General features: G+C 35.2%; 3 protein-coding genes across 7 annotated transcripts; all 3 read left to right on the plus strand.

Moving 5' to 3' along the window:
* Positions 1-1,022: 1,022 nt before the first annotated feature.
* On the plus strand, positions 1,023-6,466 carry LOC306847802 (uncharacterized protein). Of its 3 annotated transcripts, none has more exons than XR_013782185.1 (5): positions 1,023-1,186; positions 1,597-2,218; positions 3,130-3,249; positions 3,747-4,214; positions 4,438-4,730. XR_013782185.1 is itself a non-coding variant. In XM_079381963.1 (5 exons), the coding sequence occupies exons 3-5, from the start codon at positions 1,622-1,624 to the stop codon at positions 4,098-4,100; spliced, it is 1,071 nt and encodes a 356-aa protein (XP_079238089.1). In that variant the 5' UTR covers positions 1,024-1,186; positions 1,380-1,441; positions 1,597-1,621; the 3' UTR covers positions 4,101-4,735. The 3 variants fall into 3 exon arrangements, 2 of the variants coding, with proteins under 2 accessions (XP_079238089.1, XP_079238090.1); XM_079381963.1 differs by adding an exon at positions 1,380-1,441 and having other exon boundaries at positions 1,024-1,186; positions 3,747-4,735; XM_079381964.1 differs by lacking the exon at positions 4,438-4,730 and adding an exon at positions 6,330-6,466 and having other exon boundaries at positions 1,030-1,186; positions 3,747-4,135.
* On the plus strand, positions 5,307-9,247 carry igf3 (insulin-like growth factor 3). Of its 2 annotated transcripts, XM_079381966.1 has the most exons (4): positions 5,307-5,492; positions 6,333-6,480; positions 7,545-7,705; positions 8,360-9,224. In XM_079381966.1, exons 1-4 carry the CDS (start codon positions 5,427-5,429, stop codon positions 8,576-8,578), a joined length of 594 nt encoding a protein of 197 aa, XP_079238092.1. In that variant the 5' UTR covers positions 5,307-5,426; the 3' UTR covers positions 8,579-9,224. The 2 variants fall into 2 exon arrangements, with proteins under 2 accessions (XP_079238092.1, XP_079238091.1); XM_079381965.1 differs by lacking the exon at positions 5,307-5,492 and having other exon boundaries at positions 5,608-6,480; positions 8,360-9,247.
* A 2,538-nt stretch (positions 9,248-11,785) lies between these two features.
* LOC306848730 (plasma protease C1 inhibitor-like) lies at positions 11,786-17,783 on the plus strand. 2 transcript variants are annotated; one of them, XM_079383465.1, is made up of 10 exons: positions 11,786-12,069; positions 12,340-12,388; positions 13,080-13,356; positions 13,435-13,776; positions 14,698-14,904; positions 15,015-15,158; positions 15,638-15,841; positions 15,921-16,060; positions 16,630-16,852; positions 17,349-17,783. In XM_079383465.1, the coding sequence occupies exons 2-10, from the start codon at positions 12,356-12,358 to the stop codon at positions 17,606-17,608; spliced, it is 1,830 nt and encodes a 609-aa protein (XP_079239591.1). In that variant the 5' UTR covers positions 11,786-12,069; positions 12,340-12,355; the 3' UTR covers positions 17,609-17,783. The 2 variants fall into 2 exon arrangements, with proteins under 2 accessions (XP_079239591.1, XP_079239590.1); XM_079383464.1 differs by having other exon boundaries at positions 11,957-12,069; positions 16,630-16,861.
* Positions 17,784-17,856: the final 73 nt, after the last annotated feature.

A 17,856-nucleotide genomic window follows, 5' to 3' on the forward strand; every position in this document is an offset into this window, starting at 1 on the left:
ACGGTGCAAGAGCATCTCACCCATTCCTGAAAACTTCACATAATCCACTGTTCAGAAAAAGAGAAAAGTATTTATACTATATTTCTATCGATAGAAAGTATCAATCATTTTTTATGATGCATTTTCATGTTGGTGAAGCAGATCAGCAAGATTTCCTGAATATTTATTTTTCTATCTGACATATTTTTCGAAAAATATGTCAGTTAGGTAAAAGAAAATTTAGTGTAAACTGGACGGGAAATATAAACTTGTCAGAACAGTTGTCTGGATGCTCAAAATATGGTGTTTATGGGTATAGAAACTGTTCAGACACACAAGATTTTTGATCAGATCACGTGGAACCGTTTAACTTTCATTGATCTTGTATCCAAAGTAATTAAACAAATGCATGATTTATATAAATGATAAATTTATGCAGCACACTGTGCATTACTCCATGGCTCATAGAACAGTGCACATGCTCTGCCAGAGACTGATTTATTGCTGCCATGCTTGAAGGTAAACTCTCCTTTGTGTAAAATTCAACGTAGATGATTTGAAACTATTGTAGAATTTTTGCTTTTTTGTTCGAATGTAAGATTAGAATAAAATAATAATACGATTACAATCAAATTAAATATAGATTATCTAGAACACATGAATAGTCAAATAGAAGAAAACACAAGCCAGAGAGGAAAGTTTGTACAATTATAGCGTATTATATGTAATAACGTAAATAATCATCTAAATTATTTTTCTTGTATTGCTTTTTTTTTTTTTATCCATGAGCAGGAACATTTAACATCAGCTGACAGCAGAGCGTGCTTATAATAAATCAAATTATGATAAATCTGGTGTGAACATTAATGTAGTTAATAACAGTTATTAATAAGTAACCAGTGAATAAATTGGTAAATTGCATAATAATGAACTATTCACTAAAAGTTCACAAACTGTTTGATTATTTTGGTCCGCGGTCTACTTCGAATTACTTTAGACTTAGAACAATGACTTTTATTTTGACAACAAACTCCGGAAGTTTTCCCCGGAAGTCATCGCTGAGTGCAAAGAGTTGAACCTGGCTGCATATCTTCAAAAGAAACTGGTTTATTTTTTGTGGAAAAGCTCCGTGTGAATTAAAGTTGTGGTCTTTGGTGTGAAGACATGAATGCACAGCTTATACTTCGAGCCAAGTGACCTGTTTTAGGTACATGACAACATTTGTTTTTAGTTTGGTATTTATTATTTCCTGTATTTGTTTGTCAGCTCGTTGGTCGTTCTTAACGATAAATCCAGGAAGTTCAACCTGGTAACAATAATTTCAGACAAAGTACCATACATTAATACAGCGTTGTCTTTAAAAAAATAATCTCTTATAATTTTGTTTGTTTACATAATAGTAGTGCGTTAGCGACAAACAGAAGTAACTAGGATGTTGCCTAGTTACCATTTTCTATTAAAGGTACTTGTATTTAACTTATGTATTTTATATGCTAAGATGTTTAGTTTAAACACATTTTGTTTAGTGAAAATAAAAATGCACAGATGAAAATTAATTCTCATACATAAAACAACAGATTGCAACAATATGAAGGCTTTATTCCACAAATCCTACAGGTTTAAACTCTTCTGAGTGTCTTGCATGGAGAACATTGTGGTTTACATTCCCAAGGAAGCATGTGTCAAAAACATGCCTCTGCAGTCTCTGTCCAGCTCCACAGCCAAGAAGATCAGTGTCGCTCTGATTCTGCATGGATCAGAGAAACAGATGCCACAGACAGTGACGTGGATCTGTCCGGTTGAGCTGCGGGAAAAAGAAGTGGCTGTGGGCAAGGACCGCAGAGAACCGGTCCCACTGAGCCAGAGGCCACTGGTCTCCAGAATAACTCCAGGCCAGTTTTCACTGCCTGTTGTGAGTTCCAGCATCGCTGCCTTTAAGGTCTTAAGAACAATTTTAAAAGCACATAAGCCTAAAATACAATTTTCAGGGCTGGAAAATGATGCTGCCTCTCTACCCAGAATCAGGGAATCTGTTCGGCAAAATGCTATTATTGTGTATAATGGCCAGATCTTCCTCTCAGTGAGGAAGACAAATTGCAGGCGAGTGAGATTACAAAACTCTCCCTCAGCATCTTCAGGTGTGTGTCCTGTTTCTCCTAGTAAACAGAACCAAATAAATACACCTAGCTGTCAGGCGCAACCGCTTCTGGACACTTCACCCAGACCACAACAGAGCAAGGTAGGACATTTCCCTCTTTTATATAGTTTTTTATTTTAGGTGTTATCATGGTGATTCTCAGTTGGGATTTTAATTGCACTTAATATTTTGTAATATTATTGATTTAAAGAGATAGTTCCCCCTAAAATGCAATTCTTTATCATCATTTACTCACCCTTATGGAGTTGAATCTGTATGATTTTTTTCTCTGTTCTGTTGAACACAAAAGTCAGTATTTTGAAGAATGTTGGTAGCCAAACAGTTGAGCGTAGCCATTGACTTCTATAGTATTTTTTTTTCATACTATGGAAGTCGGTAGCTACCAGCAACTTTTTGGTTACCAACATTCTTCAAAATATTGGCTTTTGTGTTCAACAGAACAGATAAACTTATACGGGTTTGGAGCAACCTGAGGGTGAGTAAATGATGACAGAATATTTATTTTCGGGTCAACTGTCCTTTTAGCTGCACTGACAGTATCAGATGAGAACAAAACCGGAAAAAGCTGGATAATGACACTAACTTTGCAACATTGACACTGTTATTAAACTGAATTGAATGAACAAAGACAGTATTGTCTTGTGTAGAGATACTCATAATAATGTCTTTTTCTTATCATCACTCTTAAGATTGATTTTAGTGTCATGTTGCAGAGAAGCTTGAAAGCGGGTCTAAATATGACCATGATGACAATTCAATTAAATTCAAAGCTGTTTACGCCTCTACATAAATGATCTCAAAGGGACTATCTGTCAGATAAATTCATGCATAACATAATTTTTACATCACCTAGCTATAAATGTTCAGAAAAAATAATTTTTTTAGTGATTCACTTTACTTTTTGTGATATATTGTGCATTGTTTGTTCTAGGCATTTGATATAGATTTTTTATTGGATTTCTGATGTTTGCATGGCTGTTTCCAATCCACAGAGACAAGATGTTCAGACTCCAGTCAGAGATCTTGACATTAACATACAGATTTCACCAAGTCTGCACAAAGTCTCTGAAGAAATGCCTGAGCAATGCTGTACAGACAAAGAGTATCAAAAGGTCAAACTTTAATCTTTTATTTTGCTCTGTGTGAAATAAGTTTTGAAGATGAACATGCATAAAATGTCCTAAGACCTAAAATAGGTAAGTCCCACATTTTATACTAACCAAGAAACTTGGTTAAATGTCTTCAGAAAGGTTTTCTGCCTGTCTATTGTTTTATCTGGATTTTATTAGCATTCCTTGTGTTTAAGACAATTACCTAAGCCAGACAGAAACAATAGTTTTTTTAAGAGCTCTCTAGAATATATGGCTACTTTTGAATGGCTGTTAATGGAGAAAGAAACTTTCAGGATAGTGTAGTTCTGACATCTACCAGCAGGGTGAACTAACTAGTTCATGCTAACCAGCCAAGCCTTGACCACTTCAGGTCAGGAGGACATAGATTTTTCTGACTGAAATCCCTTACAGTACCTTTAGTAAATTTAGTAATTAGTGCTGTTTCAAAACCTTTGTGATCCCATGTTTATAAATGAATTGTGCCTTTGAATTCACAGGAAGATGAGTCCAGGTCACTGAGTAGCCCACCCAAACCTCCTGAGGATCTGGAGTCTAGTCAGGAGACATCTAGCTCCCAGCCCAATCTCCTCCAGCAGCCACAGATCATCCACACATCTTCTATCGTCTCAGATCAGCCTGAAGCAGCAGCAGGAGGAGAAAGAGAAAGAGAGACGCATGAGGATGACAATGAGCATTTAGAGGGTGCTTTGCTCCCCAGGGCTGACAGCTGTCTTGCGTTTGATTTTGATCAGTTGGCCCAGGAGGAGAGAATCAACAACCTACGAGCTCGGCTGAGACAGAAGGAAGCCGCGCTCAACATCTTTAACGCAAAGCCGACAGATCAGATTTAGAGGATCAGACTGCGCCAAAGATGTCTGTTCAGGAGGTATAGCAGCTCCTAGTGCATCATTTTATGTGAACAGCAGAAGAATGTTTTAAAGCTTAAAGGAAGAGTTTACCCCAAAGTGATTTATCATTTACTCACCCTTAAGTTGTTCCAAATCTGTATCAATTGCTTTCTTCTGCTGAACATGAAAGAAGATGATTTTGAAGAATGTGGGTAGTTGCTGCTCCCCGTTGGCCTACCTAGTATACAAGCCACTGTGTGGTTACCCACATTCTTCAAAATATCTTCTTTTGTGTTAATCAGACAAGAAAGAAATTCATACAGGGTTGGGACATCTTGAGGGTGAGTAAATGATGGCAACATTTTCATTTTTTAGGTGAACTATCGCTTTAAGATCAGTAGGTTTGTTAATTCAATTGATTATTATTTAATAGCACAAATATTATTTAAATAAAATATGTATGCCAAAAAGATGTTAGCAGAGATTTATGAACATGATGTGTTTGTGCAATAAATAGTGAATAATGCACGGTTACCACAAAATCTGTTTGGATTTAATTTTTAATTTAATTTTAGCTTCTAAAAGTGAAATTATTAAACATTAATTCTCAGTTCAAATAAAAAGTTTTATGTCATACTAAGCATTAGTCATTTCATTACGTAAACCAACTGCTGTACATCGTACCTCCAGTTAATAATGTACCCACACGTCTGACTGTTAACATAACGTTTTGTCTTTATTTTATCTGTAAGTGTGTTCTCTCTGATTGGCTCTGAATGCGTTCCTGCATCTATCTTTGTTTCATTTATCATTTCAGCTGAAGCCTACACACTCAAAAATCACTTAACCAGCTTCTTGCTGAGATATATTCGTGATAACTTCTTCCTCCATTGTCGTCACTCATAAGATGGATTTCAATGTCATGCTGCAGAAAATCTTGAAACCGACGTTATATAAGATAATGATGACAATTAAAAGCTGTATATGCTTGCACATAATGAAGGATTTCTAAAGGAACGATATCTGTCAGATAAATTCATCCCTTTTACATTTCAGAGCCATAAATGATAGACATTAGGGTGTCAGTTTTGGTTTGTTGCTGTTTATTTATCAGATTTCTTTTGTAGTTTCATGCATCTCCAGTAAAACAAGCTTTGTGATTAGGAGTTGTCAGTGTGTGTAGAGGAATGGAAGGATGTGTCCGTGTGTGTGTGTGTGTGTGTGTGTGTGTGTGCCATTGGCCCATCCCTTCCTGGTCCTCCTATAAGAGCACACCGGAGTAAGAACGTCAGTAGCTCTTTAGAGAGACCAAACCTTGAAAAAAAAGACATGCCATCAGACGGAATGCCTAGGTGTCATGCCAGATGCCTTCAGATGCTTAGAGAATTCCTGAAGGTAAGACTCCACATGCATTTACATAGAAAAACTGTATTGAAATGGGAGGCACCAGGATCAGGCTTTCAAACTAAGGACGATTACACCTGTTGCATGTTATCTGGGTGTAGAATTAGGGTAGCGAAGACCACTTCATCCTGTTTTGTAGCTCATCTTGGGGCGTTTACACTGAAAAGTTAGTCAAAAAAACCTTAATTTTTTTGCTAAATGACTAGTTTCCATGGATGAGTCAAATTACCTTTTTGTGAGTAACAATTACTGCCTCCAATGCAGGTTTGCATGTCAGGGAGCTATTATGACGTCAATTTGTCGTGTGGGATGTAGAAAAATATAGATCTGCAATCTACGCCATCATATCAAAAGGTTAAAACAGTTTAAGCTTTTGCAAAAGGTCATTTTCTGAGTCAGCAGCTTTTTGCGTACACTCTTAAAATAAAAAGTTATTTTTTGGAACTGATGAAGAACCTGAACATCCATGGAACCTTTCAATTACACAAAAAGTTATTTCTAGTGGAATAAGGTTCTTTAGATTATTAAAAAGTTCTACAGAAAAAGCAGCTTATTGAAAGGTTCTTTGGGGAATGAGAATGTTTCTATAGAATCACTGGAACCTTTATTTTTAAGAGTGTAAGGCAACATGGAAACTGTGTATTCGAAGGATCTTGCATAGCAATGCCATCTGGACTTTTTGTACGCGCTTTCAAATCAGTAAGGTTTGCAAAACAAAATGTATTCAGAGCGTCATTCGTCAAGAATTGTATCCATTGCTTTGACAAAAAGGAGTGTATCTGTCCGATAAGATGCAGGTGGCTGAGAGTTTGTTTGTTTCTGGTGAAGCAGGTGCCCAGCTGGCGAAGTGTGTGTGTCCTCTATTCCCTGTACTGCGTCCTGATCCTGCCAGACGCCGGCGAGGCTGCCAAAGCACGCTGTGGACGAGAACTAGTCGCTGACCTGGAGTTTGTGTGTGGAGACCGTGGCTTTTACAGAGGTGAGAGTCACCTACAAACTTTATCTTACACTTCTAAAGTCCTGTATTTTCAAAGATGCGTGTGCTGATTGTGTGAGTCAAAGCGGGACAAACCCTGAGATGGTTACTTAATATCAGTGTATTAAAAGTGGCCTTGCCCTGAAGATATAGACTGTGTTATCAAGTCAAGCTGTTATCATTATGGTGTTGATGCAGATCAACCAACCAATAGCAAACAGTAACAGACTGCTGTTGTAGGTGGTATGAAGTTATATTAAACATTGAATAAATGACAATATAAGTCACCACACCAACATGTACTCTTGATTTGTGGTTGTTGATATCAACATTTTTATTTCTGCTAACTGAGGCCCTTTCACCCTGTTCTGTATCCAAGGACACCTTGACACTTTTCGCTCACATTTTCTCATTCTCTCTCACTCCTTTTCTCAAAAGGAACATTATGACACGGTCTTAGTGACAATATCCAATTTTAGTAATTTTGCACAAAAATTAATTCCTAGCACTGGGCTATATGAACTACATACACAATTCATGATTAAAAATACAGTAAAAAAAAAAAAAAGCGATGTTGTGAAATATTATTACAATTTAAATGAACTGTTTTCTACTTGAATATATTTTTAAATGTAATTTTTTCCTATGATGCAAAGCTGATTTTCAGCATTCATTACTCCAGTCTTCAGCGTCACATGATTCTTCAGAAATCATTCCAAGTTAAAAAGAACAGCATTTATTTGATATATGCTTATTATTTTTGCTATATTCTGATTATTTGATTATAAACTTCTCATAAAAAGTCTTATCTGTAACTTGTTCAATTTAATCAGTTTTTACAGAATAAAAGTAATAATTTCTTTAAAATAACTTCCTAACCTCAAATTTTTTAACTTTTGTGTTTTAAATGATTGTTGTAGTTTTATTAAGCGCATGATTTATTTTTAGAGCATACAAGGCATGAATTGTCTTGCATGACCCCACGTTGGCAGTTTGATAGTTGCAGCTAATTCACATGCATGTAACTGGCTTTAAAAGCATTTTGCTTTGTGTCTGTTGGTGGTTAGGCAAACCTGGAGCAGCCCGTAGTGGTGGTCCCCGCTATCGTGGTAAAGGGATCGTAGAACAGTGTTGTGTGCGTGGATGTGACCTCCAGCATTTGGAGTCGTACTGTGCCAAACCAAGGAGGGTGCGCCGTGACGTCCCTGCATCTCTGCAGCAGACTCCGGTGAGACTTCAACTCCACAGATACACATACAAATCCCATTCACCTGATTTGTCTTTGTAAAGCATAGAGGAAAAGTTCACCCAAAAAATGAAAATAGTCTTCATTTACTCACTAAAACCATTTGACTTTCTTTTGTAAAACTTGTCACTCACTCACTTAATCACAGTGAATGGGAGCGGGAGCTTCAAAAAGGAAGAGTGCTTTTTAGTGTATATTTATTTTTGTTTTAGTAATTTTAGTACGTTTAACCCCGGTTTCACAGACAAGGGTTAAGTCTAGTCCCAGACTAAAATGCATGTCTGGGCAGTTTTAACCGAATGAACTTTGCACTGACTGGTCTTAAAATATGTCAGTTCCAATGTTTTGTCTCAAGATGCACACCAGTAGTGTTTTTATAAAAACTACTTAAATATACTAATGGAATTATGGCCTATTCCTGTCTTAACCTAAGCCCTGTCTGTGAAACCAGGCCTTAGTATTTTATTTCAGCTTTATTTCAGTTAGCTTGGTTCAGGATATTGTTCAGAAATTAACCTTTTGTGTTTTATGAGGCGCACATAATAATACTGCCAATTCCAGCCAACTAAACCTTGCAACTTTGAAACCCAGCAAATTGCTTAAATTATACACACTGTCATTTTCCATTTGCTGCAGGAAGATCAGTTTTGGCTGGTGTTTCAGCGGCGATACCAGAAGCATGCAGAGATGAACAGAGATGAGGAAGCTGCTTCTCAAAGACTCAGAGAGCGGACGCTTTACCGCTGGAACTCCAGAGATTCAGTTTTATTAACCAACCAACCCTCCTCAACACAACTGCAACCTTCCACTGAGAGAATAACATCGGGGCCAACATTTCTCCCCCACATCCGATAGTCCTGGCTCTTTTTGGAACTGTGTGGACCCTATGAATCACCTTCTTTCACTAAAAAAGACTTTTCTGTCCTGGCAGATGTATAAACTGAGCACTATGTAAGAACTGAACTGTCACGGGCTGAACTAGTTTCATTAAGCACATGCTGAATACAAGATGAATTGTATTTTTCCATTCAGTTTTGTTTTCAGCTTCCCTCTGTCTTTGGGTAAACAAGTTCAAAGCAAGTTAAAGTTGAATGTGTTTGTATGATGGCTGAGGTAAGTCATTTTGAATGTAAATGTGACATTTTTTAATGAAAGATTACTGATGTTAGTGAATATATTTTATGTTTAATTTATGTTCTATTAGAGTTTTCTGGTTCTTGTGAAATAGGTATCTAAAGCAGATTTGTAAAGAATTTAAAATAAAAGAAAACTGTGAGGATACCATGATGTTCATTTTCTTGCTAATGGCCATCATGTTCTGACATACTCAGATCAGCTCTATTTTAAACGATGCATAAAGACAGATTCCAGATCTTCTAGTGAGAGCTCCTGAAAGCTGCTGGAGTTTTCTAAGATTCTTTTTGGATTATTAGATATCATCCCAATGACCTCTAAGCCAAGAACATTAGTCTGTTTACAGTGAATAAATAATATCACCACAACCTTGGTGTGTTATCACTATCTAAACATGGAATAAGTTTCTTTTTGGTATGCATTGGTGAAGTTTGGTGTTATGACTTGGATGTTCTTCACAAAGGTCTTTAGCTTTGCAGGCAGCATTTTTTACATTGCAGTAGAGCAGCAGCGATGAAAGAGTTAAAAACAAGCAAGACGAACAAGGACGGGGCAAAAAAAAAACAAACAAAATAAAACATTTCAAAGATGTTTAAACTACCAAAAGAACTACCGTAGTATTGCTTTGTGTTTCATAAGTAATATTAAGGGCATTGGTAGGTTTTTTCCGTCATAATTCACAATCTACAACTACATACTTTAGCATAAAAAATATGCCAACCGCATTTGTACTATTAGGATATTTGCATTAGAATAATTGCTGTATAGTAAAGCATTAATAAAGTCTAAGATTGATCTACATATTTTAAAGGAGAAATATTTACTAAAATCAATTTTTATGAAGATCAAGTTGCCATTAAATAGATACTTAACGTTGTACACACACCTACACACACACACACACACACACACACACAATTGCTGTTCACAGTCATGATAAAATTCTGTCAGTGACTATTAGCATCTGTCATTTTATATATATTCTGAACAGAGTAAAGGCTACTAGAATTACTCCATATCTTGGAGATTCTTCATGTAAAATCACTGACGAGTGTATCACAGGTAGTGTAACATTGCAGAGACATTCAAAGTTAGTCATGTATCGTTCTATGTGAGGTTTGTCCAGATGAAAACACTCTTTCTCGCCCCTCTCTGCCCTTGAGCTGTGATAAGAGGCCTGCTAGAGTTTATCTGGAGTTTCACAGGTGACAAAGCTGAGCTTCCAAGACACAGCAAAGCTACGCACACACACACGTTGGTTTTTGTGGTTTATGGGGACTCTCCATAGGCGTAATGGTTTTTATACTGAACAAACTGTGTGTGCTATTGCCCTACACCAACCCTACACCTAAACTTAGCCCTCACAGGAGACTTTGTGCATTTTTAGATTAAAAAAAAAACACCATTTAGTATGTTTTTTAAGCCTTTTGAATTACGGGGACATAGGCAGTGTCCTCATAAACCACCTTCATATTGTAATACCTCTGTCATACCCATGTCATTATACAAATTTGTGTCCTCATAAACCACATAAACACACACACACACACAGAGCATGATTTACACACATGATCTACTCTTTAAGGTAAATTGGCATAGTCTGTTCATTTTATTAATGTATTAAGTTTTATACCAAAAAGATTTTCATAATCAGAGTGCTCTGACATCATTTGCATCATTGTGATTGTGAAATCATCGTCAGTGATTACTGCAGATGGACTGTCACCTACAATTGAAAATTTTGGGATTGGCAAGATTTTTTTTTTAAGTTTTCTAAAGAAGACAGTTCATTAACAGTAAGTGAGATATTTTTTACAATTGAAAATAACAGTTTCTATTGTAATATATTTTAAAATGTAATTTATTCCTGTGATAAGAAGCTGAATTTTCAGTACCATTACTCCAGTCTTCTGTGCAATCTGATCCTTCAGAAATCAGTTTAATATGCTGATTTGGTGGCCAGCAAACATTAGAAATGTTACGGTAGGAAGCGGTGATACTTTCTTACAGGATTCTTTGAAAGAACAGCATTTACTTGAAATACAAATATAACATTAAAAATGTCTTTACTGTCATTTTTGATCAATTTAATGCATCCTTCCTGAATAAAAGTATTAATTTCTTTAAATAAACAAACAAACTTAGTTGATATGTCATGAAGAGACTGAAAGTTGTAACCATCAGTGTAGAATTTCAACAAATGTGTTTCCCAGGCCTTGACCATTTTTGCAGTCTCAGCATCACATTTCTTTTTTCTTTTTCAGATGTGAGAGATGGAGATGGTTTTATAATGCTGAAACAAACTTACAGCAGCTTGGGTCTTAGATAAGAAGCACAGTTGACACCACAATAGGCAATTTTTCCTTCTGCGTCAGAGTCCGATAATACAGCTCACTCCCCCGTTCTGGAGATGGACCAAATCTCCTGGGCACTGCGGTCAGGATAAACATGCCCTTTTAGCTCTGGAAAAAAGAAAGACCGGGCAACATTGTCCATTTTTGTTGCTCTAAGTTGCCGAAGTTTCTATCAGAAACATATTTAACTACTATTAGCTTTGGTGAAATAGTATTGAAGAAAGAAACCGCCAGAAAAACATACCTGAATATTCTAATGCTAATGCTAATGCTGAACATGCTAATTATTCTTTGAGAAAACACTTCAGACATAGAGGTGCAGGGACACAATTGGCCGTTTGAATTAATTAGCATTTTAATAATCTATTCAAATTCACCTTCCGGCTCCACAGGAAAAGTCAAAGCATGTAAACAGACAAAACTGACTAAAGCATCTTGAACTTGTGAGAAAATTAAAAGGAAAATTGACCTCTCTGTGTCCTTCTCTAGGTCAAAAAACACTGTGGAAGTAAAAAAAAAAGTGTAGTTAACTGAGGAAAAGCAAATAAAGTGATATATATGGAAAATGTACTTTATATTTTTCAAGTTAATGCAATGAACAACAGATTAACATGGCTAACTTACAAGGCCCACTTATTTTTATCTGTTAAAGAGACTTTGGACATGTGATTTTCCGTAAATCAGTCAGATTTCTATCAAGGGTCTATGTACATAAAGAATCAACATATTAGCAAACATCTGTGTAATGATTTACCAATTAGCAGGGGAAAGAAAACACAGCAAGAGGACCAGACAGAAGTGACAAACAGACAGACCTTTATGGGCTTGAAGCTTCTTTGCATTTGGAATTATTTCTGCGTAAGTTGTTTTTCTTTATTGATATTTAATTTTTACAAAGAAATTTGCTTTTTACTCCCATTCTAGTCTCTCATAGTAGATATTAGCAATCGCCACCAGGCCTATAGGTTACTGACTATGAATAAAAACGGTTTGTTCTTTGGTTGCTTGAATTTATATTTATATGCATTTTTAGTATAGTGTGTGGGTTTTTTTAGACATAATGTTGAATATCAGATGTATGTGTTGAGACTGTAACTTACAGATTTGTTGTTGTTTTTTTCTCTCCAGGATTGAATCCAACAGCATGTATCGCGTCCTCCTGTTTCTCTGTGCAGGTGTAAGTAAACGAATTATAAAATGAAGACGTTTACACCGTGGTAGTAAAATTAACATTTTCAAGTGACCTTTTTATCATATTATTTTCATGTATTATCATAATCACAAACACAGTTTTGTGGCGTAAATAGTTTTTCCTTCTTGCTTCTGTTTACTCTCGAACATAATTAAAAGAAAATAGCTTACTTCCGCATTGCTTAATAGATAGATCTCTCTCAAGTTGCATTTGAAATGAAAACATTTCTGATTTTCATTTAGTTTAACTTGATGCACTAGAATGACTAAAACTATTTTTTAACTATATAGATATGAAAACGAATAAAAATGAAAAATACCAAAAAGTTTCAAAATCAAAATATATCTTTTTTAAAATCAAATCCACATTTTTAATCAAAATTTAAAATGAAAATATAAAAAAATATTGATAAAAACTTAAATAGTAATGATAAAAATAACATTACTTCTAACCAACAACAGGATGACTTTTGATGTGTCCAATGTAGACAGTTCACCCAAAAGTTAAATTAAATAAAAACAAATCGCTGGCTTTTACTCACTTTCATGTTGTTCCAAACTAGCTTGACTTCACTCAGTGTAATTAAAAAAAAAATCAGTCTTCAGAGGACATATACAGTATATAATATGGACCTCTTTTACAACACTTGTGGTTTTACAATCTCCCCTTTCTTCAGCTTTCCCTGTCTACCTGCGAGATCACTGTTCTGCAAAACTCTGACATTCCCCTTACTTGTCTTCCTGATGATGCCCCTGTGCTGGCTGACCCCACATACACCTGGAGCTTCACATCTGCTCACACACAGCAGCAGCACACACTTGAGGAGAAAGGAAACATCCTGAACCTCAGAAACATAAATACCACCCAAGAAGGACAGTACAAGTGTGTTCAGGATGGCTTTAAAGCAGAGGATCGTACGAGGTTGAGCAGAACATTCACAATACGTGTGAAAGGTTAGAAAGGTTTTGTTACATTGATGACTTATTATCTCAGAGGTCAATTAACAAACTGAACCCTTTCTTCTTTCTTAGCACCCCCGCCCTATCAGGAATGGCAGGTCGTCAAAGAATTAGCTGGGAATGATGTGACTCTTCCATGCAAGGTTGCTAAGTTTTTCTCCTCCGGAGGGACAGAAAACCTTACTGTTATCTGGAAACGAGAGACAGAAAATGGTGTGATGCTTCTCAAGCCCGACAAAGACAAAGATGACCAAGAGGAGAACAAGACACCTCAGAGGATTTTCTGGAACACCAGCCCTGAAGGACAGGACCACGCAATTAAAATTAGTCAGACCAAAGAGGAAGATGCTGGGATGTACCACTGTGTCATAGCTAATACATCTCATACGCTGTCAGTGGAGCTGGAGGTGGCAGGTACTCCTTTCAGACACTTATTTAAAATGCAGTTTTCTGTCTGTTTGAATGTTTTTCTCATATTTTATACTTAAAAAATTTATAAAATACATTAAAAATAAATTACAATATATTAAAATATTTATAAATACTGTGTTTTAACTTAGGCATAATACAATTGTATATATATATATATATATATATATATATTTATGATGTTTATTTAAATATTTTTCACATTTAATTGTGTTAAAATTCAAAAATATTAAAAATAAATAAAATGTAAAAAAACAAACAAACAAACAAATATGTATAAATTCTGTTTTAGTATTAGTATTATCATTATATTAAGAATAATAATTATAAATTAAAATAGAATTAATTCAAATAAGCCTGTTTTAACATTATTATTGTTACACTTAGTAATTTTAAGAATATTTTTTATAAATAAAAACATTAATTTTGAATAAATAAATAAGTTCAGTTTTAATATTATTACATTTAACTTAAAAAATATTTATGTAATTTTAAAATAAAATGTAAGTATAATTTCTGCCTGTTTTAATATTATTATTACATTTAGGAAAAATAAAATAAAATGAAACAAACATGAATATTTTCTAAAATATTTTATTAAGAATAAAATAAAATATTTGAAAAAAATATACATTTTGTTTTAATTTTACTCTTACTATACAAGAGTAAAAGAAAAAAGAAATTAGTTATTTTTTAAAATAGATGTTATTTATGAATTTACTCTACTGTAAAACAACATTTGATCTATAATTGGAATGAGATTTTCATTTGGGGATACGTAAATTCTGACTAAACAGTATGAATAAAATGATGACTAAACTGTAATTTTATATCTCAAATCACATTCTTTTGGAAAGAAATGACTTTAGGTAAGGGGTAACCTTTACCTCCTATTTTATTCCTTAGCCCCCCCTCTGCCCCGCTGCTTTAACCACATTGGCCCATGGGAGGACTGTGAGGAACAGGACAGCAGATCAGGGAAGGCAATTCTGCAGGATTCTCTCAGAGACTTCTCCGTCTCTGTATACGCCAAACTTAAAGGTTCAAAACCGCAAACCAACTTGATCTTCTCCCCAATCAGCATTGCTGTAGCTCTTTTCAACCTGCTATTGGGTAAGACAATAATGGAGGAACGTCATACAGTCGCCAAAAGGCTACACATTGTACTTTGTTGACCTGCTTAGCTTCTTACTTCTCTCTCTTTGCGTCATCCTCTTTCCAAGGTGCTCGAGGTGAGACCAGAACACAGCTGGAAGGTGCTCTTAGGATTCCTTCAGAATTCTCTTGTGTGCATTCTGAGACAAAGAAACTGAAACAAGTGATAAAGGACACACTGAGTATGGCCTCTGCTATCTTTTATTCCCCAGGTAGCCACAGTAAAAACTCACTCATTAGCTAAGAAAACCACTCACCTTGTGAAAAAGAACTACATACTAAATACTTTAAAAGGAGAGTTATAATGGACAATATTTTCTAAAAAATATACTGAATGTCATTTTTCAGTTTTCAGACACTTAATTGCATGTTATTTAGAATTAATTGAAAATATATGTTAGTCAACACATTATTACAAGGCGCACTTTTTAAAAGTGTACTCAAGTGTGTTAAGATACAGTCATGAAAAGTCCACTTAAGCATTTAATTAATTATCTTCAAGTACAGGTTTTTAAAGTTTTAATTTCAGGATTACAATTGGGCTTACTTCTTTTTCCCAAGGATATACGTTGTCAAAATAACAGCATTGCTGTAATTACATCAGAATCACTTATTCTGGACTTCATTTTGATACTGCCTATATTAAGACTGCAGTCACATCCATAGCCTGACGAGTTTTGTTTCCACATAGAGCAACAGTTGGGAGAAGCTTTTGTCAACCAATCAAAGGAGTTCTATGATGCCGTGCCAGAGAAGCTGACCAATGACAGCGATCAAAACGTGATTCTCATCAATCAATGGGTGGCAAAGAAGACAAACAATAAAATCCCTGAGTTACTTGATTATGTGGATCCTGCCACCTCGTTTGTTTTGTTAAATGCTGTCTACTTTAATGGTAAGTGATATTATATATCTGAATACTGTGCCTATTTATGTTTTATGACACTGTGTTTGTGTTTCTTTGTGCTTTACAGGTAAATGGAAGACAGTTTTTGAATCCACAAATAAACGAGAAAACTTCATGAAGTTTTCAGGTGAGGTCATAGAAGTGCAGACTCTCTACAGCTCCAAGTACAGCCTTCAAATGGGCTACAACAAAAAATTACAGGCCGAGGTAAGTGGCGCAATTAATGGACAAAGGTCATTATTAGGAAATGGTGCTATTTGTGTGCATTTGAGACCATTTGACTTGATACCGATATTATTAACCGAATAGTTAACTTGGTTACATTATTTTATAGATTTACTTTGTTTAGTGTATAAGGCAAATTAATATAGAATATTGTTTGTTTTTCTCTTCAGAATATCAGCCAATTTGCATGTCCCCTTTCACCATAATTAAAAATATATATATTTATTTTAAAAAAGTGCAACCATGTAATATGTGTTTAGATAGTTCTGAGGCAAGTTTGTCTTAGTCTTAAAAAAAAAAAAAAAGGAATAACATTAACTGGTTACTATAGTGTGGTGTATTTCAATACATACATTTAGAACAAATAAATAAAAAAGGTATTAATGTTGAATCAAATAAAGAAATATGTAATCTAAAATAGAAATAATTAAATAAAAAAATCACAAAATAAAAGAAAATATAGCATAAATGACACCAATTCCTATAAATGAACTACAAGCACTTGTGTACGTATTTGTACAAACACATACAATGCAGAACTATTTCTCCAGGTCGGAAAGTTCCCTCTTACGGGCAAAAACAGCCTGTACATACTGATCCCGCGCACAACGTCAGAAGAATCTTTTGTATTGATGGAAAATAACATAAAGAAAGACTCTATTGAAGCAATGGTTTCTGAGATGAATAAAATCCCAGCCCAAACCGCTGAGGTCATACTGCCTAAAATTAAACTGACAGTGGACACCCAACTGGAGGACTTACTGAGGAATCTGGGTAAGACAGGCACTTCATTTACTCCAAAATGCTGCATCATCTTGTTCCAAACCATTTTCTCAGTAGAACACAAAAGGAGAATTTGTTTTTTTAACATATATACACAATCTCATTTTCCACACAATGTAAATATTATCAGAAAATCATGCACTACACGATATTCCAAGCCATATATTAACTTCTTGAGAAGAAAATTATGAAATTATCCACTGAAAATATTTTGAAAAATGTTTGGCCTGTTTCTCACTAAAAGCTATGATGTGGCTTCAGATAACTTGGAATATAGTCATATGGACTACTTTTATTATATGTTTGTGATCATTTTTTTGGTGCTTTTTACTCCTTTTTGGCAACAATGAATGGAAAGAAGGAAGCATGTACACTTTACAAATTCTCATTTTGAATTCCATGGAAATAAAAATAACAGCATGCAGATTTGGAACAAGTGTGGATGAGTAAATCATGACCGAATTCTCCTCTCCTCTCTTCTCCTCAGGTTTGTCAGAGCTCTTCTTAAATCCTAACTTGTGTGGAATGTTTCCGGAGGAGTCTGAATCATTCATCTCAGATGCCCGTCACAAGGCTTTTCTCTCACTGACGGAGAAGGGAGTGGAGGCCTCTGCAGCCACAAGCATCTCTTTTTCTCGCTCCTTCTCTTCTTTTGCAGCTCTACAGCCCTTCGTTCTGATACTGTGGAGCGATGAGGCTGGCGCTCCTCTTTTCATGGGAAGAATAATTAATCCAATTAATCCATAAAAAGAGAGAGATGAAAAGACATCACAAGTGTCTCGCCACAAAAAAATAATCAAACTTTCTGTTCTACATTCAATCATTCTTTTATCACAAACAAATGCATTTATGTAACAATAGCATGTTATGCATAGTTTGAATGCATGCACAATCTCGGTCATTAAAGATGTACTTCACATCATGCATTCGTTATTTATTTTCCATGAAATGACAAGAAATCTGATAAGACTTGGACGCACAAAACTTGCTCTCAT

The sequence above is a fragment of the Barbus barbus genome (genome assembly GCF_936440315.1).
Source record: "Barbus barbus genome assembly, chromosome: 28".
Lineage (NCBI taxonomy): Eukaryota > Metazoa > Chordata > Actinopteri > Cypriniformes > Cyprinidae > Barbus > Barbus barbus.